At 57.2% G+C, this 26,266-nt stretch overlaps 3 protein-coding genes across 8 annotated transcripts; 2 read left to right on the top strand and 1 right to left on the bottom strand.

Moving 5' to 3' along the window:
• LOC127462938 (basic salivary proline-rich protein 1-like) lies at positions 1 to 25,988 on the bottom strand. Its single transcript, XM_051771870.1, has 2 exons — positions 25,678 to 25,988; positions 1 to 1,702 (listed from the first exon to the last, which is right to left on the bottom strand). Exon 2 carries the CDS (start codon positions 1,518 to 1,520, stop codon positions 228 to 230), a length of 1,293 nt encoding a protein of 430 aa, XP_051627830.1. The 5' UTR covers positions 1,521 to 1,702; positions 25,678 to 25,988; the 3' UTR covers positions 1 to 227.
• Positions 7,977 to 11,766, top strand: LOC127462939 (uncharacterized). 5 transcript variants are annotated; one of them, XM_051771876.1, is made up of 2 exons: positions 7,977 to 10,342; positions 10,732 to 11,766. In XM_051771876.1, the coding sequence occupies exons 1-2, from the start codon at positions 10,234 to 10,236 to the stop codon at positions 11,607 to 11,609; spliced, it is 987 nt and encodes a 328-aa protein (XP_051627836.1). In that variant the 5' UTR covers positions 7,977 to 10,233; the 3' UTR covers positions 11,610 to 11,766. The 5 variants fall into 5 exon arrangements, with proteins under 5 accessions (XP_051627836.1, XP_051627835.1, XP_051627834.1 ...); XM_051771875.1 differs by having other exon boundaries at positions 7,977 to 10,381; XM_051771874.1 differs by having other exon boundaries at positions 7,977 to 10,459.
• On the top strand, positions 11,901 to 17,476 carry LOC127462944 (class I histocompatibility antigen, F10 alpha chain-like). 2 transcript variants are annotated; one of them, XM_051771889.1, is made up of 7 exons: positions 11,901 to 12,275; positions 14,623 to 14,886; positions 15,099 to 15,368; positions 15,602 to 15,874; positions 15,990 to 16,100; positions 16,199 to 16,237; positions 16,592 to 17,476. In XM_051771889.1, the coding sequence occupies exons 1-7, from the start codon at positions 12,209 to 12,211 to the stop codon at positions 16,603 to 16,605; spliced, it is 1,038 nt and encodes a 345-aa protein (XP_051627849.1). In that variant the 5' UTR covers positions 11,901 to 12,208; the 3' UTR covers positions 16,606 to 17,476. The 2 variants fall into 2 exon arrangements, with proteins under 2 accessions (XP_051627849.1, XP_051627848.1); XM_051771888.1 differs by having other exon boundaries at positions 11,902 to 12,275; positions 16,589 to 17,476.
• Positions 25,989 to 26,266: the final 278 nt, after the last annotated feature.

Here is a 26,266-nt window from a genome sequence, read left to right as displayed (position 1 = left end):
CCCTTTCCCAGCACTGCTCTCCAGCCTCTCATTCCCACTCTGTCCCCACATCTGGGGTTGCCCATCCCAGGGGCAGAATCCAGCACTGCCCCTTGTTGAACTTCCGTGGCTCTGCCGCCAACCCATCCCGCCACCGCCCCAAAACACCCACCGGGGACCCCCAAAATCCCCCTAAGGGGCATTTGCGGCTCAGCTTTGGAGTCCTGTAAGATCCAAACATTCTCCCCCTACACCCCCCCCTTCCAAAAAAGAAACAAACACCAAAACCCCCACCAAGATATTTGGGACAAGCTCCCCCTTCCCGATCCCCCGCGAGATGGGGCGGGGGGGACGATCCTGTTCCCGTTCCCGCTCCGCCTTTCTCCCTGCCCTTCCTGCCGCCCCTCCTTCTCCTGCTGCATCGCTGCGGCCGCGGGCGGAGCTCTGGGGTGAGCGGGGGAGGGGGACGAGCCGATGGGAAAGGGGGGAAAGGGAGGAAACGGGGGGTAGGACCCCCAAAGGGAGCGCGGGGGGCGGTGGGTGAGCCCCAAAGGGAGCTGGGGGGAGCCGGGGTTTGGGGGGCCGGTGGGCAAGGGGTGGGCGAGGGGGGCTAAGGGGAGGTGGGAGAGCGGGCAAGGGGTTCCCTTGGGGGTCCCTTGGTGTCCCCATGCGTTGATCTGTGGAGAGGGGGGCCGTGGAGAGGGGACACCCCCGGGCTCGCTGTGCCGAGCCGGCGGTCGGGGCCGTGCTGTTGGTTGCCGATCCCGGCCGGCTGAGCCAAGAGCCCGGCCACGTGTGCGGGGCCCGATCCGCTCCCTGCTCTCGTTGCCCCGGGGCAGCCTCTGGTGTCCCCCCGGCTGTGGGGGCGTTTTGTTGGCTCGGGCACAGGCGGCCCTTGTGCGGGGCTGTGTGCCGGGGGGCTGCTGGGGGTCCCCGGGGGGTGTTTTGGGGCGGTGTCGGGGTGGGTTGTGGGCAGAGCCCCGTGGGTGGTCGGGGGGCTGCGGGTCCCCCCCTTGTTGGGGGTTGGTGTTGGTGGGTGAGGCCCCGGCGGCTCCATTGTGAGGCCGGTGTGGGCGGGGGGGGCTGGTCCGGGGGAGCCGGAGGGAGCCGAGGCAGCGGGTTTGGGGAGCCCTCGGGAGAGCCGGGGGTGGGGGGAGGAAGGGCGGGAGCCCCGGAGTGTGGAGAGCGGAGCGGGGCGATGGCGGAGCTGGGGGACCCCCGGCAGGCTGGAGGGGGGAGCAGGGAGAGGGAGGAGCCCCGGGAGGCTGCAAGGGGGGTCCCGGAGAAGGGGGAGCCTGGGCAGTGGGGACCCCTGGGATCCCCGGGCCAAGAAAGTGGAGAAGGCGGAGAGGGGGAATGTCTGGGAACCCGGCCCCCTGAAGCAGAGAGTGAGGGGAGAAGGGACCCCTGAGACCCCCAAAAGCCCCGGCACCCCTAAGCGGGGCCCCCAGCAGCCCAGAGAGGGGAGAGCCCAGAAGGTAAAGGTGCAGAGACCAGAGAGGGGGAACTTCTGGGAGGGGTTTTTTGGGCTGAATGTTCATATTTTGGAGTATTTTTTTGCTGTCCCTTGATCTTTTGCAAATTTGGGGGGACTTTGTTGTTTGTTTTTTTTTCCCAAATCTCTGTGTTTCCTGTTTTTCTGGTCTAAATCTTGTTGTTTTGGAGATTTCTATGGACACAAGATGCCCAGTGAGTCCTAGAGCTGGACTTGGGCAGGAGGAACCTCCAAGACAACGCACTCACACCTTGTTTTCCCCCTCCAGTAGGATTTCTGCTTCCCAAAGCTTGGGCGGATGGAGGAGGAGGCTGCGAGGAAGAGGAAGATGCCTTGGGCCCCCCTGGCAGGTGAGGAGGAAGTCAGTGCCCCTTTGGGTGGGTCTTTTGTCTTTTGTGGCCGTCCTGCCGGGGCCGGAGTTGGGGGGATGTCCTTGGGCTTCCCTGTGGGCCGGAGGCAAATCCCCTGCGTGTCCTCGTTGGTTCCTGCCCCAGGCCCCGAGGTGAGGCCGGAGAGCGCGGAGGACAAATCCCCCCGGCAGAGCCTGGTGGGAGAGGCCGTTTTGAAGGGCTCCCCGGCGCAGGAAGGCAGCGGGGAGGAAAAGGGCCGGAGATGCCCCCGCAGGAGGGGCTCCAAAGCCAACCCAGGGGGCTGTGAGGAGGAAAGAGCCAGCGTGTGCCGGGAAGGCGGCCGGAGCTTGAGGCGGAGCTGCGAGCTGGTGGTCCCTGAGCAGCCTCCCAGCAGGGAGAAACCCTTCAGATGCTTGGAATGTAGAAAGAGCTTCAACACAAGCACCACCCTCCTCATCCACCAGCACATCCACAGTGGAGAACGGCCCTACACGTGTGGAGAGTGTGGGAAGAGCTTCAGGAACAGCTCCAACCTTTGAACCCACTGTCGCATCCACAGTGGGGAACGGCCCTACACGTGCTTGGAATGTGGGAAGAGCTTCACCCTGAGCTCCACCCTCCGCAACCACCAGCACGTCCACACCAGGGACAGGCCCTACAAGTGCCTGGAATGTGGGAAGAGCTTCAGGGACAGCTCCACTCTCCTCACCCACCTGCACATCCACACTGGAGAACGGCCCTACACATGTGGGGAATGTGGGAAGACCTTCAGGAGCAGGTCCGCCCTCTGCAACCACCTTCCCATCCACAGCAGGGAGAGGCCCCACAGGTGTGGGGAGTGTGGGAAGAGCTTCACCCAGAGGGCTGCCTTGAGCAGACACCAACAGACCCACCGGTAAGAGAAGCCCCGAGTGCCCCGACTGCGGGAAGAGCTTCGGCCACTGCTCCAACTCCATCAGCCATGGGAGGACCCGTGTTGGATGATCCACAGGGACCCCCGTTGGGCACAGACCTGGTGACCCACCTTCCAGGTGACCCCTGTTTAGCAGAGACCTGGTGCTGGAAGAGAGTTGAAACCTGGAAGAAGAATAAGGACTGGCACATCTGATGAGGAAGAGAAGACTCCAGTTCCCGGATAACATGAAGGTCATGATGGTCTCCCCAAAGAAAAACCCTGAGAGACACCTGATGTAAAAGGTTTTGACTTCTGTTATTTGTCTGTCAAGAAAGAACAGATGCCTGTCACGCTACCCCAAATTTAGTTTTGTGACTAAAGTAACTTAAAACACCACCCAATCTTGAAAAACTAGTATAAAAAGAAGTCAAGGCTAAGGAGAAATGGAAAGAAGATTTGCATTGAAAGTTCTGGATGGGCCGAGGGGCTGATCCTGCCTTCCCTTCCCCTTTCAGGTGGCTCATGGGGTGAGAAGTTTAAAGTTCTGCTCGCTGATTCCTTGCTTTTACAGAACTAGAGTTTGCTTTTGCTTCCCAGTGTTTTAGTAGATTGCTGGTTTGGTTTAGAGTTTGTGCTTTGGTTGCTTTGTGGTGTTCTTGCTGTGTTTGAAGTGTGTTTTTGTAGCCAGAGCCTCTCAGCGAGGCCTACGAGCTTTTCTGAGCTCGTCAGGGTTTGTGTTGATCCAGAGTGTTATTGCGTGAGCTGCTGCAGGGATTCCTTTGTAAAGGTGCTGCCAGTTTGTGGGCAGTGGAATAAGTGGTGGGAGATTGTGCTGAGGGAGTTTCCCTGTCCCTGGGAAGTGGCAGTGCCCGAAAAGGGTGATGGAATCCCCTGCCCTTGGGAATGTGTTTGGGGCAGAGTTGGTGCGGGAACAGCCGAGAGCCCAGACTGGACTGATATGGTTTGGGCTTCCCTGGGGCACTAAGAGGCAAATAGACCTTTGAAGAGTGGGGTAAATGTGCCCTGACCCTCTGTTTTATGTGACCCCCCCCCGTGTTGAATCCCCTCCTTAAAGGGGTGGTCGAGGTACATCCTTAAATGCCCTCATTAAAGCCTGGGGGACAAACGTGGTTCAGTCACCCCTCTAGAATTGCTCTAAATTTCAACTGTTGGCACAATGCAAGGCTGAGATTGGATCCAGCAGCCCCCAGCACCCAGAGGAAGTTGGGAGCTCAGGGGGACCACCCCCCTTTCCCAACCCCCAGTGCTCAAAGACCCCCATGGGACCGTCCATCCCTCCAGACCACCCCCCCTTTTCCACCTCTCTCCCTGTTCCCCCCATTTTTCCATGGTCCCCTCCATCCCCAGCCACCCCAAGATCAGTTTTGGGGTCCCAACCCCCACTTTTCCCCCCTCTCCCACCCCTTACACATCATTCCCCCAATCCCCACCCCCCTCATGCTCAGTTTGGGGGTCCCACCCTCCCCTTTTCCCCACTCTTCTGACCTCTCCCACCCCTTTCCCATCATCCCCCAACCCTCCCTCCTCCTCCACTTTTGGGGGGTCCCACTCCTGTCTCATTCAGTGTGGGGGTCCCACCACCCCTTTTCTCTCCTTTTCCCACCGATCCCCCTCTTCCCACCCCCCCCACTCACCCCAGAGCTCCTCTCCCGAAGCCGGGGGGGCTCCCAGTAACACCAGAGCCCATAAAAGTCCCCCCAACAATGGGGTTAGGTGGGGTCCTGGGTGGGATTTGATTCGTTTGGGGGTTCCTTGGGGAACTGTGAGCGTTTTAGGGGAGTCCCAGCACCTTTTGGGGTGTGCTGGGTGCTGTATTGAAGGGCAGGTGCCCTCCCAAAGCCCCCAAAATCAGGGCAGGGTTTGGGGGGTCCCGGCTGGGCCCGAGGCCACGGGGAGGGGCTGCGGCCGCCGGCGGGTCAGGAGCTCTGTGGGGAGAGAAAAGGGGGTGAGAGCAAAGGGGCTGGGGGGACAGGGGGGACACCGGGATACACCGAGACCTGGACTGGAGCCAGCGGGACCAGAACTGGGGCCATGTTGGGGGCAACTGGGATATACTGGGAGTGAGTGGAACCATAGGAGGGTCGAATGGGAGTGACTGGAACCACTCTGGGGGCAACTGGGATCATAGTGGGAGCAACTGGGGGCATGTTGGGGGCAACTGGGATATACTGGGAGTGAGTGGAACCATAGGAGGGTCGAATGGGAGTGACTGGAACCACTCTGGGGGCAACTGGGATCATAGTGGGAGCAACTGGGCCCCTGCTGGGCTCATGCTGGGATCTTACAGGGAGCAACTGGGTCAATCCTAGGGGCAACTGGTACCATGCTGGGGAATACTGGAATCATACTGGGATCACAGTGGGAGCAGCTTGGCCCATGCTGGGAGCCACCACAGTGAGGGTGACTGGGGTCATACTGGGAGTGACTGGGAGCATTCTGAGGGTAGTTGGGACCATGTTGGCAGAACTGGGATATACTGGGAGCAAGTAGGATCATGTTGGAGGTGACTGGGATCATAGTGGGAGCATACTGGGAGTGACTGGGAGCATGCTGAGGTCAACAGAGATCATACTGGGAGTGACTGGAACCATAGTAGGGGTGAATGGGAGTAACTGGAACAATGCTGGGGGCAACTGGGATCAGAGTGGGAGCAGCTGGGCCCCTGCTGGGCTTATATTGGGATCATACTGGGACTGACAGGGATCATCCTGGGAGTGACTGCAATGATACTGGGGATGACTGGGATCAAACTGGATTCATACTGGAAGTGTCTGCAGGTTACTGGGATCATACTGGTAGCAACTGTGATTGTACTGGGATCATACTGGGATAAGACTAGGATCATACTGGGAGCAACTGGTTCTATGCTAAGGGAACTGGGAACTACTTGGATCCCACTGGAGGAACTGAGAGCAACTGGGACCATGCTGGGCACAACTGGGATATACTGGGAGCAAGTAGAATCACTCTGGAGGTTACTGGGATCATAGTGGGAGTGACTGGGACCACACTGGGGGTGACTGGGAGTGGCTGTGAGCAACTGGGATCATGCTGGAAGCTACTGGGAGCAATTGGGAGTGAGTGGGACCACACTGGGGGCAACTGGGATATACTGAGAGAGACCAGGAGTGACTGGGATCACACTGGGACTGACTGGGAGTGTACTGGGAGTGACTGGGAGCATGCTGAGGTCGACTGGGATAGACTGGGAGAGACTGGCAGTGCCAGGGATCATACTGGGAACTACTGGAATCATAGTGGGGTGACTGGGAGCAACTGGGACTATGCAGGGGGTAACTTGGATCGTAGTAGGAGAGACTGGGATCATACTGGTAATGACTGGGAGCATGCTGGAGACAACTGGCATATACTGGGAGTGGCTGGGAGTGACAGGAATCATTCTGGGAGCAACTGGAACCACACTGGAGGCAACTGGGATCATACTGGGAGTGACTGCAATAATAGTGGGAGTATGTGAGAGGGACTGCAGCCATACTGGGGATGACTGGGATCAAACTGGATTTGTACTGGGAGTGTCTGGAAGTTCCTGGGATCATACCAGGGGTGACTGGACTCATAGTGGGATCATACTGGGAGCAACTGGAACCACACTGGGGGCAACTGGGATCCTATTGGGAGTGACTGGGATCACTGTGGGAGTGACCAGGACCATACTGGAACCATCCTGGGAGTGACTGTCAGTGAGGGGCACCATGCTGAGACTAACTGGAACTACATAGAGGGGAACTGGGAGCAACTGGGATCATGCTGGAAGCAAGTGGGAGTAACTGGGAATGACAGGGTGCATGCTGGAGGCAACTGTCATAAACTGGGAGTGACTGGGAGTGACTGGGATCATCCTGATGGGAACTGGAAGCATCCTGGGGCAAGTGGAAGTAACTGGGTATGACTGTGAGCATGCTGAGGGCAACTGGGATCTACTGGGAGAGTCTGCAACCATCGTGGGGGTGACTGGGAGCACACTGGGAGTGACTTGGACCATATGGGGGGCAACTGGGAGTGACTGGGACCATGATGAGGGAAGACTGGGATCACACTTGGATTGACTGAATCTGTGCTGGAGGCAACTGGGACCATGCTGGGGACAACTGGGCCCACAGTGAGGGTGACTGGGGTCATACTGGGAGTGACTGGGAGCATTCTGAGGGCAGTTGGGACCATGTTGGTACAACTGGGATATACTGGGAGCAAGTGGGATCACTCTGGAGGTGACTGGGATCATAGTGGGAGCGACTGGGAGCACACTGGGAGTGACTGGGAGTGGCTGTGAGCAACTGGGATCATGCTGGAAGCATGGAAAAGAGATTTCTTCCTTAAAAGACTCCTTTTGGCCCAAGAACCCTCGGTGCCATGGCAGATGTTTCCTGCGGGGTTTGAGCATTCCCAGGAGCACAAATCCACAGGGATCTGCTGCAAAGTCGCCTCTAGAAAGGCCAAACCAGCCAAGGGGGAGTTTTGTGGCCAAACCCAACCAGGTCTGTGTTTCCTGGTTCACCAGCTCTGCTCTTCTCCCCCCTCTGAGGTGGGATGGGAGCAGCGCTGAGACCCAAAGAGCTGCCAGAAACACCCCAGAAAAGTTGCCAGAACGCCCCCAAATTAACGAGCCCCCTACAAATTCCAAGCAGATCCCGTCCTTCCATTCCTTGTTCTTTGCTGCTGGTTAAAAGCAGGTAGGAAATACAATCCTATCTATTGTCATTGTTACACCAAATATTGATCTAATATGATAATGTTAATTAAACTTTACCATATGTGTGCAGGTGACTCCTTGCAGGGGGTTTGTGCAGGAGGAGGCTCTGGGGTGGCTCCTCCAGCCTCAGCCACTCCCCCCAGGGCAGTGATGGTGAGGAGCAGCCCCGTGAGGAGCCCAGTGACCCCCAGGGGCACCTTTTTGTCCTTGATGGGCCTGAGGCTGAAATGTGGGGACAAAGCCCATGGAAGGGGCACAAAGAGCACCCCACAGCCCCAGCTCTTGTACCCCCCGGGTCCCTTCCCCACCTCCCAGCCCAGCCCCAGGCCCGTGGGGGCTCCAGGCTCAGTTTGGGGGGATCCCAGTGCTGTCAGCGGCACCCAAGGATTTTTGGGGCTGCATCCCCCTCGAGCCCCCTTCCAGCACGGGATGGGCACCCCCCCAGCCCCACAGCTTGCCAAGCCCTTTGCCCTTCCTTCCCTGCTCCTCCCCGGCAGGAACTGGCCGGGTTGGAGGGGACTTGCAGCCTTTGGGCTGGGCCAGGCTGTGCAAAGGAGCTGCTGCCAGGCCAGGGAGGGTCGGGCTGAGGGGAGGAGGCCGGAGCCCCCAGGCTGTGGCACTGGGGAGGCCCTGGGGCGCCTCTCTGGGCTCTGGGGCCTGGACATTTCTCTGCCCTGGGCCCGGCCATGGCAGAGGCCCCTGGGGGGGTGCCCACACCCAGCACTGCCCCGACAAGGCCTCTGAGCAGGGCTGCCCTCCAAGCACCCCCTGCCCAGGCCACAAAGACTTGGCACAAACCAGCCCCTCCGGCCCCTGCCAAAGTGGCCCCAAACACACCCAGGGGAGGCCCCAGGAGGGGACAGAAACCCCCCCCATCTTGTGCTGCGGGGGCTTCTCTCCCTCCCCACTCCCTGACGCAGCAGGACCCCGGGGACAACAACCAGGCTGGGCAGAGCCCTCGGAGGGGCGACTGCAACTTCTGTTCTTTTCTCTCTCTTGCTCTCTTTTCCCTCCCACATTGCCTTGCAGGGCTGGATCACAACCCAAAGGGCTCCACGCCTGTTTTCCTTTGCAACCCAATTGCTCTAAAATAAATGCTCTCTCTCTCTCTGCAAACACTGATCATCCAGGATTGGTTCACTTTAATTCACTCCAAGGGATACAAGAATCAACCAAAAGTTCCTCTGGCCTGGCAGGGTGGGCTGTAACACTCCCCCGTGGCTTTTGGAACTGATTTAGGAACTGATTTAGTGCCCACACACACTAAACCCAAGCACAGCTTTGAAACAACCTCCCCAAAAGAGGAGCTGGTTTTCCTGGTGCCTCCCTCCGCTCTCTGCTGCAGCAGCTCCATCGCAGCAGCCCAGTCTGTGCAAACCAAGCCAGTTCCTGCTCAGGCCAGGAACTGGGCAGTGCCAAATGCCTGATTTGGGGCACTTTCCTGCCAGGAAAGTCAAGCCCCCTTTTCCCTTCAGCGGCTTGAGGTGATTTGAGCCTTCAAAGCACCAGGACTGGCTTTGTTTTCCCAGCTCAGCCTTGGCTCCTGCCGGCTCTGTGTGCCCTGGGAAGGTGTTGTCTCAAGGACTTGCACAGCTGAGAATCCCCCAAACTCCCCCGAGGCAGTCACAGCCTTTTACTAACCCTCTTCCTTTCCCCAGGGCTGGTTTTTGTTCACTCTTTCCTGTCCCAGCCTTTGCTCCCTCCTCTTGTTGCTGCTCCAACCTCCCACATCAGGAACATTTTCCCACCTGGTCCAGGGTTTTTCCTAAATTCTTTCCCAGCTCAGCCTTTCCCTGGCCATGCACCATTCCCCAAGGCCAAGTTCAAAATTCACAGGTTCACCAAAGCAAAACTGACCCCAGCAGAGCCATTTGTGGAATATTTGGAAGGAAAGAACCCAAAGAAACAGGACAAGCATCCACTGGCACAGAATGTGGATGCTGCTGGTGGGGCACTGGCAGCTGCAAAGAGTTTCCACACTTATTGAAACTCTCTCTAAGCCCTGACATCAACAAATTCCAATTATTACCAGCCCCTGCACCCGGCCTTTCCTCCATAGGTAAATATTCTCCAGGTAAGAACCCTCTGCCTGTGTCTGCAAAGGAAGAACTGAAAGGATCATTTTTCCCACCCAAACACTTCATTTTTCAAGAAGCTTTTGTTGATGAAGTGGTTTTTTACTGTTCCCAACCCCCAAAATCCTCCTGCCCCAGACTGCAGTTTTGGGCATTTTGGAGCAAAAAACAGTTGAGGGAGGAAGAGGAGGAGAAAACAGACCTAGGGGGGAACAACAGAGGAACTTCCCATGGAAAATACTCCCAAAGACACTGGGTTTGGGGAAATAAAGGACTTTGGTGTCCCAAAGAGCACTTCAAAACTATTGCAGGCCAATATAGTTGTGGCCATTTTTTTTGGCTGCCCAGGGAAGGGCAATGAGTCCCCAGGTGGCCGTGGGAGTGATTCAAAGGGGCTTTTCTGTAGTGACCAAAGGAGAGGGAATCCAACCAGTCAGCAGCAATTTCCACTTTTTGTCTGCAAATCCAAGAGGAATTCAGCCCTGACCTGAGGGGTCCCTGCAAGGAGACACCTGGGGGTCACGGGGACCCCAAAGTGGGACCCCCAGGCTGGGCTGGGCTGGAGGGGGAGGCCCAGGGGAGACGGAGCAGGACGGGCAGGAGAAAGCTGCTTCTTCTTGCTCCTCTCAGTCTCACCTCCTCCTTCCCCCTCCCAAATTCCCTCTGGATCTGGCACAGTAATCTTGGGAAGAGAGAACTGAGCTCAAATGCAAACTTGCTTCATCCTGGGCCAGCCCAGCCCCCACAGCCCTGATCTGGCTCAACACCCCCATCCCGGTCCATCCCACACCCCCATCCCAGTACATTCCCAGCCCGGTCCATCCCAAACCCCCATCCCAGTATATTCCCAGCCCGGTCCATCCCACACCCCCATCCCAGTACATTCCCAGCCCGGTCCATCCCACACCCCCATCCCAGTATATTCCCAGCCCGGTCCATCCCACACCCCCATCCCAGTATATTCCCATCCCAGTCCATCCCACACCCCCATCCCAGTACATTCCCAGCCCGGTCCATCCCACACCCCCATCCCAGTATATTCCCATCCCAGTCCATCCCACACCCCCATCCCAGTACATTCCCATCCCAGTCCATCCAACATTCCCATCCCAGTATATTCCCAGCCCGGTCCATCCCACACCCCCATCCCAGTACATTCCCAGCCCGGTCCATCCCACACCCCCATCCCAGTATATTCCCAGCAGGTCCATCCCAGCCCGGGTGTGTCTTTCAGTCCCAGCCCGGCTCGGCTTGGCAGGGACTCCAAGCCCCTCCCGTGCCAGCCCTGCCCCAGCAGGGCCATGTGGCAGCAGCCGATGCGGCTGCAAGGCCGGTCCCCCCCGGGCGGGACCAGTGGCGGGCCCGGGGCAGCCAAAGGGGTCGGGGCGAGAGGAGCCGGGACGAGGCAGCGCTGCTGCGGCAGCGGCTCCTTCCGAGCCCGCCGGGGCTGGGCGGGAAGGAGGAGCCCGCGGGCAGCCGCTCCCTGCGCGGGCCCTGGGGAGGGGACAGGGCGGGACGAACCCGCCGGACCCCCCTCCCGCCCCCTCCAGCCGCGCCGGGGCCGCGCCCGAGCTCCGCCACCGCCTCCCCGAGTGCCCGCCCGGCTTGGCCCAGAATCCCAGCTCCCTGTGCTGAGCCGGCCGCGGTTTACGGGAAACAGCCCTGGCGATGTGCCCGGAGCCGCTGCTTTAGGAGTCCCAGCCCTGGCGATGTGCCCGGGCTGGCGGCAGTCTGTCCCAGTCCATCCCAGTCTGTCCCAGTCTGTCCCAGTCCATCCCAGTCTGTCCCAGTCTGTCCCAGTCCGTCCCAGTCTGTCCCAGTCCACCCCAGTCTGTCCCAGTCCATCTCAGTCTGTCCCAGTCTGTCCCAGCTTATCCCAGTCCTTCCTAGTCTGTCTCAGATTATACCAGTCTGTCCCAGTCCGTCCCAGTCTGTCCCAGTCTGTCCCAGTCTGTCCCAGGTTATCCCAGTCCTTCCCAGTCTGTCTCAGATTATACCAGTCCATCCCAGTCCGTCCCGGTCCCTTCCCAGCAGCCGCCGCCGTTTCCCGGGTCCTGCCCCCCCCGCCCCCCCAAGATGCTGACGGGGGTCGGGGCTCCGTCTTTGGCTTCGTCTCCCTGGGCTGGGGCTCGGCCTCCGCCCGCGGGAGGAGCTGAGGGGGGTCCCCGGGGGTCGTGTGTCCCCCCCGGAGCGTGTGTGCCCCCCCGGGACCCCCATCCCGCTGTCCCCCCCTTTTCTCTCCCCACCGAGCTCCTGCCCCAGCTCCCGCTCCCCTCTGGCAGGGGCTTTGGGAGCCCCCCTTTGCCTTGACCCCGGGACCCCTGCGGGGGGCAGTGGGGGCTGCCCAGGGCGGGCACTGGCCCAGGGAGATCGCCCCCCGCCCCCGCGGCATCCGCTGATCGCGGCGCTTCCCCCGCTTTGGCCCCAAAGCGGCGCCTTTAAGGCCGAGTTTAAGCGCAGGGCCCGCGAGTTCAGCTCGGCCCGGCCCGGGGGTCCCGCCGCTCGGGCCCGTCCAGGGGGCCCGGGGGTGGCGGGGGGACCCGGGGCGGTGCCGGGAGGGGTCCCGAAGGGGATCCCGGGGCATTCCCGGCAATTCCCCCGTGCCCGCCCCCCGCGCTCCCTCGGCCACTTTCGCTTTCGCGTCTCCCGAACTGCGCCCAGCGGGGCCAGCGGAGCAGCGCGATGGCTCCAGCGCTGGGGCTGGGGGCGCTCCTGGCGCTCCTGGGGGTCTCGGGGGGGCAGCCCGAGGGTAAGTGGGACCCCCGGAACGGGCAACTCCTCAGCCTTTATTGCTGGGCACCGGCACTTCCCTGAACCTCCATTTCCGGGCACCGGGACCCCCCTGCACCCTCTCCCTCCACACCAGTACCTTCTTAAACCTCCTTTCTGGCACCGGCACCCCCCAGTTTCCATTCCTGGGCACCAAGACCCCCCTGAACACCCTTTCCAGTGCAGGGGAATCCCCCTGAATCTCCATTTTTGGGCACTGGGACCCCTCTGGAGCCCCATTTCTGAGTACTAGCACCCCCCTGAACCTCCATTCTGGGCACTGGAACCCCTTGAAACCCCATTCCCGGAAGGAGACCCCCCTGAACACCCATTCCTGGGCTCTGAGACCCTCCTGTACCCTCATTCCCGGGCACAGGAACCCCCCTAAACCTCCATTTCCGGGCACAGGGACCCCCCCCACCCTCCGCACCGGGACCCCCTTAAACCTCCTTATCCGGCAATGGGACGCCCCAATTTCCATTCCTGGGCACCGAGACCACCCTGAACACCCATTTCTGGGCACGGGAACCCCCCTGAACCTCCATCACTGGGAAGGAGACCCCTCTAAACCCCCTTTCCCGGGCACAGGGACCCCCTTAAACCCCCATTCCTGGGCACGAGATCCCCCCCACACCTCCATTCCCGGGCACTTGGACCCCCCTGCACCCTCTTCTGCAGCACTGGGACCCCCATAAACCCCCTTATCTGGCACCAGGACCCCCTGAACCCCCATTCCTGGGAACAGTAACCCCCCTGAACCCCCATCCTGGGCACAGGGATCCCACTGCTCCCCTTTATCCGTCACAGGGACACACCTGGACCCCCATTCCTGGACACTGGGACCCCTCTGAACCCCCTTATCCTGCACCAGGACCCCCTGAAGCCCCATCCTCAGTTCCAGGACCCCTCTGAACCCCCTTATCCCCAACAAATACCCCCCTGCCCCTATTCCTGCCAATCCCACCTCTCCCAGCCCCCTGATCCTCCCTTTTCCTTGACCCTGGGACCCCCTGAACCCCCATTCCTGCCTTTCTCAGCCCCCAGCCCCCACTTTCCTCAACACCGGGGACCAGTGGACCCCCCTTTCCTGGGCACCGGGACCCCCCTGAACCTCCATTTCCGGGCACCGGGACCCCCCTGCACCCTCTCCCTCTGCACCAGAACCCCCTTAAACCTCCTTATCCGGCACCGGGACCCCCCCAGTTTCCATTCCTGGGCACCGAGACCCTCCTGAACACCCATTCCCGGGTACGGGAATCCCCTTCAACCTCCATTCCTGGGCACAGGAACACCTCTGGAGCCCCATTCCTGAGTACTTGGACCCCCTGAACACCCATTCTTGGGCTCTGAGACCCACTGAACCCCCATTCCCTGGAACGGGAATCCCTCCCCACCTCCATTCCTGGGCGCTTAGACCCCCCTGCACCCCCTCCTGCAGTGCTGGGACCCCACTAAAGCCCCTTACCTGGAACTAGGACCCCCTGAACCCCCATTCCTGGACACAGAGATGCCCCTGGACACCCATTCCTGGGCACTGGGAATCCCCCTGAACCCCCATTGCAGGCACAGGGATCCCACTGCACCCCCTTATCCAACACAGGGACCCCCCTGGACCGCCTTACCCTGCACTGGGACCCCCCTGAAGCCCCATCCCCGGCACCAGGACCCCTCTGAACCCCCTTATTCTCAACAAATACCCCTCTGTGCCCTTTTTCCTGCCAATCCCACCTCTGCCAGCCCCCTCATCCTCCCTTTTCCTTGACCCTGGGACCCCTTGGACCCCCATTCCTGCCTTTCCCAGACCTCAGCCCCCACTTTCCTCAACACCAGGGACCAGTGGACCCCCCTTTCCTGGGCACAGGGACCCCCTGGATCCCCTATCCCACCTCTCCCAGTCCCAGTTCTGCCTTTCCTTGAACCCTTCCCAGCTCTCCCAGCTGTCCCAGTTCCGCTCCCTTGACCCTTGGACCCCCCAAACCCTCCAATCTCTGTGACCCCCCCAGTTCTCCACTCCCTGTACTCCCTGCAGGGGGGTCCTACCTATCCCAGACCCCCTTTTCCTTGACCCTGAGACCCCCTTGACCCCCCCTTCCTGCCTTTCCCAGACCCTAGACCCCATTTTCTTCAACAATGGGGCCCCCTGGACCCCCCTTTCCTGGGCACAAGGACCCCTGGATGCCCCATCCCACCTCTCCCAGTCCCTACATTCTCCTTCCCTTGGCCCTGGGATCCCAAAATCCCCTTCCCAGCTCTCCCAGCTCTCCCAGTTCCCCCTTTCCTTGCCCCTTGGATGCCCTCAAACCCCCCAAATCTCCGTGTCCCCCCAGTTCTCCACTCCCTGCATTTCCTGAATGTGGCGGTGTCAGAGCCCAGCCCGGGGATCCCTCAGTACGTGGAGATTGGATACCTGGACGGGATCCCCTTCGAGCGCTACAACAGCGAGCGGGGCCGGATGGAGCCGCTGACGCCGTGGATGGCGGCCGAGGTTGAGCCGGGATATTGGGATGGAGAGACCCAGATCAGTGAGAGGATTGGGCTCATGGCTGCCGCTGACCTGGAGAGAGTGGGGGGCCTGTACAACTGGAGTGGGGGTGAGTGGGGGGAGCCGGGGAATGGGGGGATCTGTGGGGCTGGGATGTGGATCCAAGGTGCTCCAAGGTGCTTGGATATGGATCCAAGGTGTGATCTGGGATGAGGCTCTGTGGGTCTCCATTGGACTCTGGGGCTCCATAGGGCTGGAATGGGGTTCCGTGGGGCTGGGACACAATTCCAGGGTCTCCATGGGTCCGATCCCACCCCCCAGGTCTCCACACGTGGCAGCGGGTTTGTGGCTGTGACCTCCTGTCCGACGGGAGCGTCCGTGGATCCCATCGGTACGGCATCGACGGGCGGGATTTCATCTCCTTCTCCCCGGAGACCGGGACCTTTGTGGCAGCCGATGGAGTTGCCCGGATCACCGAGAAGCGCTGGAAATCCAACGGGTACGAGGCTTTTCAGCTCGACCTGGCACAGAGCTGTGGGGAAGACCTCCGAATATACATCGAATACGGGCGGGAGGCGCTGGAGCGCAAAGGTGAGGGAGACAGAATTCCCATGGGAATGTGGGATTTGGGAGGGTGGAACTGAGCAACATGGGAATTCCCATGGGAATTCCATGGATGAATCTGAGTCATCCAACTACCATGGGAATTCCATGCATGGATCCCACTGTTGTCCCACTCCAGTGGGAATTCTGTGGATGGATCTCATTGCCATCCCATTCCCATGGAAATTCCGTGGATTGATCTCACCATTATCCCATTCCAGATCCCCCTGATGTCCACGTGTCCGGGAAAGAGGAACACGGGATCCTGACGTTGTCCTGCCGCGCGTACGGATTCTACCCTGGGATAATCGGGATCAACTGGCTGAAGGGGGATGAACTGCGGGATCAGGAGACGGAGTGGGGCGAGATCGTTCCCAACAGCGACGGCACCTTCCACAGCTGGGCCAGGATCGAGGCGCTGCCGGGGGAGCGGGAGCAGTACCGGTGCCGGGTGGAGCACGCCGGAATGCCAGAGCCCGGGATCTTCGCCTGGGGTGAGGCTGGGAACGGGCAATGTGGGAACTGGGGGTTTGGGAAGGAGGAATTTGGGAGTGTGGAGCAGCGGGATGGGGGTAACCCTCCCCCTCCTGCCCCTCCTGCCCTTCCCAGAGCCAGAATCTGTCGGGAATTCCAGCCCGGTGTTGGTGGCTGTGTCCGTCATCGCTGCCATCATCATCATCATCGGCCTCGTGGCAGTCGGTGTCTGGAAGCTCCGATCCGGTAACTCCCGGGATGGGGGTCGGCAAGGGGCACGGATCCGCCCGGCAGCATTCCGGGGATCCTGTGCCACGGGTGCTGATCCCACTTTCTTTCCATAGGGAAGAGGGAGGGGAATGGATACGACCCCGCGCCCACCAGTGAGTCCCAGCAGCGTGTGTGGATCCAGATCCTCTGTGCAGGGATCCCAGGATGGATGCCGGGATTCCAGAGGGGAATGGGGGCCTAATGGCGGGAGCGGGATTGGAAGGGGATTGCAGCTCAGGGCAGGATTCCAGAGTGGGATCAGGTGGAATTGTGGACTGGGATCAGGGCTGGATTCTGGAGTGGGATTGGGGTGGGATGGATGGAGTGGGATTGGGGTGGGATGGACAGAGCAGGATCAGGAGGGAATCCAAAGCAGTTCCTACTCTCCCTGGGCTCCCCAGCCGGCTCCATCCCCTGGGATGGGAACAGGGACATGGTGACTCCTTTCCCCGCTCTCATCCCAGCAGGAATCACGTCCTGAGCGATTCTGGAGCTGGATCCGCCCCTTCCCTCTCCCTGTGGAAAGGCAGGAGCTGCTGGCAGAGCTCATCCCGCTGCTCCCACCCACCCCGGCCCCCCTGCGGCTCTTCCCGATGGATCAACTTCCTGCTTTTTCCCGAGTGAACCTGTCAGAGACTGAAACAGTCAATGATTTCTGCATTCTGGGATTGCCAGGAGGCTTTTGGTGGCTTTTGCAGGACTTTGGCATTATCCCTCTGATGGGCAGCTGGGCCCATCTCCCCCTCCAGTGCTGCTGAAGGTGTCAAGCCCTGGAAAGGAGAGAAGAGCCGAGTTTACCAGGCCCCTCACGGGAACTCTGCTCTGGGCTGTCCGAGGTGTTGGGGGTTCATGGCATGGCCCATCAAAGCCCATCCCCCCTCTGCCAACCTTGGAAGGTGGGAAAAAGCCTTTTCCCTGCCCCTCACAGGAACTCTGGGCAGGCCTGGGAGATGTTGGGGGTTCGTGGCATGGCCCGGGACACTGTCCATGGATATAATAACTCTTAACTTCCCTGAGTGTGGGAGCTTCCCTCCTTCACCCCCAGTGGATCAAGGCCACCACTTCAACTGACAGACATGGGAGCTGCAACTCCCAAGTTCCATCGCTGGACCCCATGGGCAGTGACTATGGACATCTGTCTACTCTCAACTTTTCTTTCCCTTCCTCTCCCTTACCCTTATCCTGTCTTTCCTTTCTCTCCCTTATGCATTTTCCCCAAAGGTTCTCTTTATGCCATATTGCTGTAGATGAGAGATGCAGATGATAACACCCAAAATGGCCACGTACCTGTTTACCTTTGAAACAAAATTGTTCTAAAATAAACCCTGCATATGTAAGTTTTCAAACACCAATTATTCAGTGTCGTTTCACTCTAATCCACCCCAAGGGATTTATTAATAAGAACCTGGGTTACCCTCCCCCTTTTCTGGGGTGGGTTGTAACATTTTTTGCATCAGGGACAAGGACCCTTTGGATGTGGTGGAGTAATCGGTATAGTCCAAAACTGACACTGAGGGTGAGTCAAATGGTGACCACCCCCACGTTGTGAAATTATAGTGAGAATTTTTCTCCTCTCAGTGTGACCCGGGCACATCAGACCTGTTGAAAGGCTTTCTGGTGTAGCCTGGACCTGTTGAAAGGTTCTCTGGTACCTGGACCTGTTGAAAGGCTTTTCCAGGAGAGAGTCAAGCCGACCCTCAGAGGGTTAAGGGGGAGAAAGACATTAACCTGAGCTGGGTTAATGACTGAGTCAAAAGGAATGACACCCCAGGGTGAGTTAGGGGGGGGTTATACCATCAGACCTTGGTGATGCAGTCATCATCACCTTGTATGAGAAGAAGGGAGATAAATCAGACTGCTCAAACTACCGGGGTATTACTCTGCTCTCCATTGCTGGCAAAATCCTGGCAAGAATACTTTTGAACAGACTAAAATCCGCTATAGCAGAAGGAATTCTTCTTGAAAGCCAATGTGGTTTCAGAACCAACAGGAGCCCCACAGACATGGGATTTGTTCTCAGACAACTGCAAGAGAAGTACAGGGAACAGAACAAAGGTCTCTATGGAACCTTTGCTGACCTCACCAAGGCTTTCAATACTGTGAGCAGGAAAGGTCTGTGGCAGATTTTGGAACGTTTAGGTTGTCCCCCCAAGTTCCTTAAAATGATCATCTCACTCCATGAGGATCAGCACGGCCAAGTCAGATATGGCAATGCACTTTCTGAGCCCTTTCTAATAACCAATGGTGTGAAACAAGGCTGCGTTCTCGCACCAACCCTATTCACAATCTTTTCCAGCAGGATGCTCCAAAGGGCCACGGCAGACCTCGATGATCAGGACGGGATCTACATCCGATACCGTACTGATGGAAGCCCTTTCAACCTAAGGCGACTGAAGGCCCACACCAAGACCTTAAACCATCTTGTCCAGGAGCTGCTTTATGCTGATGACACCGCCCTCGTCGCTCACACAGAAGCAGCTCTGCAGCGTTTCACATCCTGCTTTGCTGAGGCTGCTGAGCTCTTTGGGCTGGAAGTCAGCTTAAAGACAGAAGTTCTCCATCAACCTCCACCTCAGGAAGTCCCCCATCATCCCCATATCACTATTGGCCAATCAGAGCTCAAATCAGTCCAGCAGTTTAATTACCTATGGAGCCTCATCTCCTCGGATGGTGAGATTGACGGAGAGATGGACAACAGGTTAGCAAAGGCATAGAGAGCTTTTGGAAAACTCCATAAATGAGTTTGGCAAAATAAACACTTGAAGAAAAGCACAAAGATCAGTGTTTACAGAGCCATTGTGCTGTCTACTCTCTTATATGGGTCCGAATCCTGGGTCATCTACAGCCACCACCTGCGACTCCTGGAACGCTTCCATCAACGCTGCCTCCGTACAATCCTAAACATCCACTGCTCAGATGATGGGACCAATCCATCTGTTCTAGAACAGGCAGCAGTCACAAGGATTGAGGCCATGTTGCTGAGAACACAGCTGTGCTGGGCAGGGCACGTCTCCAGGATGAAGGACCAACCACCCCCTCCCTAAGATCGTGCTCTGTGGTGAACTTGCCACCGGCTGCCGCAAGAGAGGAGCCCCGAAGAGGAGATACAAGGACTGCCTGAAACAGCATCTCAGCCTTGGCCATATTGATCTCCATCACTGGTCTACTCTGGCCTCCAGTCGGGAGGTCTGGAGACACCCCATCTCTAACGCTGCTGCTTCCTTTGAGAACGCAGCAGGATCAGCATCGAGGAGAAAAGACAACGCAGAAAGAACCGTGTCCTGTCCACCCCATCCAAGGAGTCTTTCTGCTCTGCCTTTTGCAACTGGACGTGTCTATCTCATATTGGCCTCTTTAGCCACCAATGTGCTTGCAGCAAATGTGGGGAGAGCCCTTCCCACATCTACCTTTGCGAAGCCCAGCCATGATTTTGGATATTAATTTGGGAGTCTGGACTCACTGGTTTATTTGGTTCTGGAACTGGTATTTGTTTTATTTGGTTTTGGAAACAGGTATTTGATTTATTTTGTATTATGGGTACTTCAGGTTGCAAAGAAAGAATCTTGAAGAAATCATTTCTGGCATTTTGGATATTAACTTGTGATTTCTGGACTTATAAGTTGATTTGGATTTGGAAACTCGTATTTGGTTTATTTTGTATTCTTGAACCATTGGAAACAAATTGGGACCCCTGTGGAGGGACAAAGCTGTTGATACTCCAGAGGTTCCAGGACCCTGAGGATTCCAGTGCTCACTGAAAGTGTTACTCAGGGAGATCCTCTCAATCCCTGGATGCGGGGAGTTTCAAGAAAGATCGCTGGGATTTTATTAAGGCATTAAAAGGTTTATAAAAGGTATATAAAGGTATATAAAAAGTATATAAAGGTATATAAAAGGTATATAAAGATATATAAAAGTTGAACATAACCAACATAGAAATGGAGCTCTATAATATAATATGATTGACTTATAAAAAGTTGTGAAAGAACTGTAAAAGAAGAGGTGTGATGCCTCAGAGCTTTTTGGGCTGCCCAGGGAGGTGGTGGAGTCAGCGTCCCTGGAGGTGTTTAAGCAAAGACTGGCCATGGCACTGAGTGCTGTGCTCTGCTTGACGTGCTGAGGATGGGGCGTAGGCTGGACGCCGGTTGATCTCACAAGTCTCTGCCAAGTTCAGGGACTCTGGGCTTCTGTGCCACCCCAGCCTTTGGGGACAGCGTGCTGGTGGCTCAGAGGCTCCGTCCTTGCCTTGCCTCGCCCATCTCCTGGCTGCCAGGCAAGGGCCTTGTGACATCACAGCCTCTGTGGAACAGCGCGGGGGCTGAAAAGTGTCAGTGCTGCGTCCCCGTGCCCAGAGCCTGGGCAGAAGTCGGCTGGCAGGGACGGGCAGAGACTGTGCAGAGGTGTCAGCTCGTCCCGCAGCAGCACCATGCCCAGCCAGGGCATCTCCTGGCTCCTCAGGCTCTCGGTGCTCCTGCTCTTGCCTGGCCCACTGGAGCCTTGCAGCCGTGCCACAGGTGCCATGGCTGAGAACCGGGGTTTGCCTTGGATGGCCCCTTGCCAGAAAAGGCAGGAGAGGCTGGAGAGAGGGGAAGGAGGGGGGTCAGGCCGCTGGGATGGTGCCGGCGGGCCGTGAGCCCGAAGCCAGCAAGGCCTTGGGCCCACCCGGTGTCAGGGGAGGACTGAGAGCCCCCAGGGAGGAGGAAAGCTGGGCAGGCCCCAAGGCTCCTGGGCCTCTTCCTTGGCAGCCCTTTGGCCAAGGCCCCGAGGCAGAGGTGGGGTTCAGCCCCTGCCCAGCAATGGGGCACAGGCTGAGCCCCAGGGACACCAGACCCAGGCGGCCTGAGCTCTTCTTCCTGCAGCGTCTGCCTGGGGCAGCCCAGCCAGGCCTGAGTCTCTCCAGGAGAGGCCAAGCCCAGCCAGAGAGGGCTCAGCCCTCTGAGGCTGCACTCACTGCAAAGGGAACAAAACATTGGCTGTTGTAGACGACGGGATAAAGACACTTTTAGACCACAGAATTGATCAATAACTTATCCCACTTTATTGCTGCATGCTTTGTGCTTATAAAGGTTACTAATTAGCCTCATACATATTATAAAAGCTAAGTTCATCATTGGCTTCTAATTACCTAAGTTATATTTGCACAAATGCTGTTCCTTTCACCTTCTTATGGTTACTTGTTTGCTATTTGCTCTGCTTTCCCATCCGCTTTATTCTATTCTTCTGTCATGTACACAGTTTCTCAGATGCAGTGACCTTCTAATAGTTTTCTCTTACCGTGGGACCAGAGCTATAGCATCTCTCTCATGTCCTCTTTCTATCCACCATGTTTCTGTAATACTTTCCACACTTCCCCCGTTTTCTTTAGATATTGTTAAAAATACATCATTAATTGCCTTCGTTAACATGTTCTGTATACATTTAAAAACAGAAGGAACGATGCATAAAACAGCTAACAATATCAGCAAAAGTGAAATAGCTTGTTTAGTGTTCTCAGCAAGCCATGGTCCTGAGCCTAACTTTGCCAACCATTCCCTAATAGGATCTTTTTGGATCTGAAAGTCATTCAAACGACCTTGCATTTCTTTTAGTTTTTGGTAGATGGACTGAGAGTGATCAGAAAGATTCATACAACACATACCTTCAAATTCCTCACATCCATGCCCCTGAACCAGCAATAGAAAATCTATAGCTACTCTGTTCTGTAAAACAGCATGTCTTATTTCATCAAAGTCATGAGACAATTCTCTTAGAATTTTTGAGGTTCTATTCATTTGATTCCTTGCTCAACAAGCTGTTCTTTGGACAAGAACTAGACTCTTTTTTGCTCCAACAGGGGCAAACAGGGATGCAAAGAAGTTTGCCGTAGGTGACCAAAATTTTATGGGTTGGTTTTCTATTGATTTACAATAGTTATCAAATTCAGTGTCTCGTTTGTTCCAAATATTTTTCCTTTTCAACTGTGTTATTTGTCTCATAGTGGGTGTAAACATAGTCAATTTTCCCAAGTAACATGGTCCACCAATGGGGTATTTAGGAATGCCAGACCATGCTCTATTACCACAAATTAAGAAATAACCAGGTGGTAAGTATTTTGGCTTTGTCACATTGACTGACACATTTTTGACATAGCCTTGGCACCAGGTTATATTATCATATGGAGGGTTCTGTGCTGTTATGTTCGTAGTGGATACATTCCCAATCGTTTGTTGCCATTGTAGAAAAGTCTTTTCCTTATTCATATTGAGTCTAAAGCAAGAGTCATTTCCATCACGTCGGGGTCACCATTTGTTGTAGACAAAGGGATAAAGACACTTTTAGACCACAGAATTGATCAATAACTTATCCCACTTTATTACTGCATGCTTCGTGCTTATAAAGGTTACTAATTAGCCTCATACATATTACAAAAGTTAAGCTCATGATTGGCTTCTAATTACCTAAGTTATATTTGCGCAAATGCTGATTCTTTCACCTTCTTATGGTTACTTGTTTGCTATTTGCTCTGCTTTCCCATCCGCTTTATTCTATTCTTCTGTCACGTACACAGTTTCTCAGAAACAGTGACCTTCTAATAGTTTTCTCTTACCGTGGGACCAGAGCTATAGCATCTCTCTCATGTCCTCTTTCTATCCACCATGTTTCTGTAATACTTTCCACACTCAGTTGCTTGGCTGCACTCCCACCTAGTTCCATATGCTGGGCCATGATATCCCAGCACTGGAGCAGCCAGGTCAGCAGGGGCTCTCCCAGCTGGAGGCTGAAATCTTTTCACATCTCTCACAGCTCAGCCGGGGATGGGGATCTGGTGATTGTCTCTGGCCCTGCCTCTTGCTCCTGTTCTGAGGGCTCTGCTTCCCCTTCATCCCTCACTAACTGAGCTGATTTGGTCTTGGATTTCTTCTGTAGAGGGGCAGCTGCTACTGGCACAGATCATTCCTCTGCAGTTTGAGTGGCCACGGTACCTCTTGGTCTCCTTTCCTCCTCCTCCCCCTGAGGGCACTGGGTCTTAGTTAAACAAGATTACAACTTGGAAATTAAGAGACTTCAGGTGGAAGGGTGGAAAAGGAAAAGAAACAGCTTATTATTAACAAAATGTGAATAAACAACAAATGGTGCAACCAAAAACTTTCAGAAGAAACAAAACAAAGTCCCAAATCCCCGGGTGGGGGGGAGAAACTGTCCCGGCAGTTCAAAGCTCTCTCAGCCCCGTGTGCTCGCAGCCAGCAGTGAAGGAGTCCCTTTTCCCAGGGCAGTCCCCAAAGCAGAACACCTCGCTCCCAGATGGGTCGGGCTCTCTCTCTCTCTCTCTCTGAGTCGTTCTCCACGAGGTGTCCCGTGGGGAAAAAACTTCCTCTCAGGAAAAGAGAACGAGGTGGCCAAAATCAGCTCCCGCTCTGTCCGGTCCCGGACAAACCCCAAAAGCCCCCAAACAAAGGACCCCCCGCCCTCCCCGCGGCCACCGCGGTGTCCCCGAGAGCCGCCCTCCCCCCACTGCCCCTGCCCAGCGCCTGCGGCTCCGCTCCAACCCACCCCATCCCGGGAGACACAGATGGGAATGGGGGGACACTGGGAAACAATTCCAACACCTCTTTTCAAACCTCTGACGCCTGGTTCCCAGACATTCCCAAAGAAGGGGCTTCCCGTGGCCTCGAGCCAGGGACCCACCTTTGGATTGAACCAACTCCTGGAGAGACACGTTCCCATCCCTGTCCCCATTCCCATTCCTGGGGTTCCCATCCCTGTCCCCATTCCCATTCCTGGGGTTCCCATCCCTGTCCCCATTCCCACTTCCTGCTGAGCCAACCTGCTCCCAGTGTCCCCATTCCTGTCCCCACTATCCCTATCCTGGTCTCCCATGTCCCCATTCCCATTCCCGGTGTACTAATTCCCATTCCTGGTGACTCCAACCTGCTTCCAATGTCCCCATTCCCATTCCTGGAGTTCCCATGCCCATTCCTGCTGTCCCCAACCTGCTCCCAGTGTCCCCATCCCTAATGTCCCTAATGTCCCCATCCCTGTCCCCAATGTCTCTATTCCTATTTCCCTATGGAAAGAAAGTGGGATCAGCACCCGTGGCAAAGGATCCCCGGAATGCTGCCGGGCGGATCCGTGCCCCTTGCCGACCCCCATCCCGGGAGTTACCGGATCGGAGCTTCCAGACACCGACTGCCACGAGGCCGATGATGATGATGATGGCAGCGATGACGGACACAGTGTCCTAGTTAGAACAGCTGGGACCGATTCCTCACTGGATGGGTGTAGCCCAAAACTCTGTATTCTATGGCCTTCCATGCCATTTTCCCAGGAACTGTTGTTGGGGGGGGGGGCCTGCGAGGTGTGGGGGGGTGTTCCTGTCCTCATACCCTTTTATGGAATTCCCCACTCTGAGAATCCTCATATCCTTTTATGGAATTCCCCGATCTGAGGGAAGAACTAAGCATCCTTTTATGGAATTCCCTGCTCTGAGGGGAGGACTGGGCATTCCTGCCTGAACTGGAGAATATATAAACCTGGAGTTTCAGAAGCTTTCCACCAATCGTGGGATCAAAAGGAAGGCTACAGTTCACCACTCTCAACCAGACTGAGACCACCACCCTCAACTGGACTGCAAGCACCACTTCTGACCAGACTGCAACAGCTCTCCCACCAGCAGGTTTTTTTCCCCTCTCCCTTTACTTTGGACTCGGGGAGGGACCCAAGGAAAACCACTTTGTTCATGCCCCAGGGTGCTGGGTTATACATTTGGGTTTTGTGGGTTAAAAGCAATTGCTTGTCTGTATAATCAGACTTATTGGGCAAGGGGGGCCCAAGGGGGGCCCAAGGGGGGCCCAAGGGGGCTGGTCCAGGGGGGGAAGGGCTGCAGGGGGCGGATCCCGGAGGAGGAAACCCGCCAAAAGCGGTGGCCCAGCCGAGGGAGGAGCCGAGCGGGAGCACAAAGAAGAGCAGCCAAAAGGTCCTGGCGGTCGCTGGGCAATGGCGGGGGGGGCGAGAGCGGTTTGGGGGCCCCCGTGAGAGCCGGGGGGGAACCCCGGTAGCCGCGGAGTGGGGAGAGCGGAGAGGGGCGATCCCGGAGCTGGGGGACCCCCGGAATGCTGGAGGGGGGGGAGCAGAGAGGGAGCGCCGGGCCCCTTAAGCGGGGGTCCCGGAGAGGGGGAAGGCCTTGGAGTGTGGAGAGGAGGGGGGGCCTTGAGGCGGGGTGGGAGCCGAGAGCGCCAAGAGGTTTGCGAGGGTGGGAGCCGAGAGAGGAGGGCCGGCCGGCCCCGGGAGGCAGAGTGGGGAGAAGTGAGCCCTGGGACCCCCCTGGCAACACTCAAGGGGATTCCGGAGAGTGGGAACCCCCCTGATCTGTGGGACCCTCGGCAGCCCGGAGAAGGGGGACCCCCAATGCAGGCAGAAGTGGCATCAGACCAGACAGGGGGGGCCCCCCTAACCCCAGAGAGCAGAGAGGGGGAACTCCTGGGAGGGGATTTTGAGCTGAATGTTGGTGTTTTGGGGGTTTTTATGGACACAAGATGCCCGATGAGTCCTAGAGCTGGACTTGGGCAGGAGGAACCCCCAAGGCAATACACTCACCCCTTGTTTTTCCCTCCCCAGCAGGATTTCTGCTTCCCAAAGCTTGGGCGGATGGAGGAGGAGGCTGCGAGGAAGAGGAAGATGCCTTGGGCCCCCCAGGCAGGTGAGGAGGAAGTCAGTGCCCCTTTGGGTGGGTCTTTTGTCTTTTGTGGCCGTCCTGCCGGGGTCGGAGTTGGGGAGATGTCCTTGGGCTTCCCTGTGGGCCGGAGGCAAATCCCCTGCGTGTCCTTGTTGGTTCCTGCCCCAGGCCCCGAGGTGAGGCCGGAGAGCGCGGAGGACAAATCCCCCCGGCAGAGCCTGGTGGGAGAGGCCGTTTTGAAGGGCTTCCCGGCGCAGGAAGGCAGCGGGGAGGAAAAGGGCCGGAGATGCCCCCGCAGGAGGGGCTCCAAAGCCAGCCCAGAGGGCTGTGAGGAGGAAAGAGCCAGCGTGTGCCGGGAAGGCGGCCGGAGCTTGAGGCGGAGCTGCGAGCTGGTGGTCCCTGAGCAGCCTCCCAGCAGGGAGAAACCCTTCAGGTGCTTGGAATGTGGGAAGATCTTCAGCAAGAGATCCAGCCTCCTGAGGCACCAGCA

This window comes from Manacus candei, unplaced genomic scaffold (genome assembly GCF_025592945.1).
Source record: "Manacus candei isolate 608988 ecotype Guabito, Panama unplaced genomic scaffold, ASM2559294v1 h1tg000147l, whole genome shotgun sequence".
NCBI classification, from domain to species: domain Eukaryota; kingdom Metazoa; phylum Chordata; class Aves; order Passeriformes; family Pipridae; genus Manacus; species Manacus candei.
The sequence above is the reverse complement of the archived record's forward strand: the minus strand, read 5'-3'. Positions and strand labels throughout refer to the sequence as shown.

Bases quoted from the DNA above. Each gene is read 5' to 3' on its own strand.
- LOC127462944 (XM_051771888.1), top strand. From the start codon at position 12,209: ATGGCTCCAGCGCTGGGGCTGGGGGCGCTCCTGGCGCTCCTGGGGGTC. The intron at 12,276-14,622 runs GTAAGTGGGACC...GTGTCCCCCCAG, and splicing joins CTCGGGGGGGCAGCCCGAGG to TTCTCCACTCCCTGCATTTC. The intron at 15,369-15,601 runs GTGAGGGAGACA...ATCCCATTCCAG, and splicing joins GGAGGCGCTGGAGCGCAAAG to ATCCCCCTGATGTCCACGTG.
- LOC127462939 (XM_051771872.1), top strand. From the start codon at position 10,234: ATGCAAACTTGCTTCATCCTGGGCCAGCCCAGCCCCCACAGCCCTGAT. The intron at 10,577-10,731 runs GTCCATCCCACA...TATTCCCAGCAG, and splicing joins CCCAGTATATTCCCATCCCA to GTCCATCCCAGCCCGGGTGT.
- LOC127462938 (XM_051771870.1), bottom strand. From the start codon at position 1,520: ATGAACATTCAGCCCAAAAAACCCCTCCCAGAAGTTCCCCCTCTCTGG.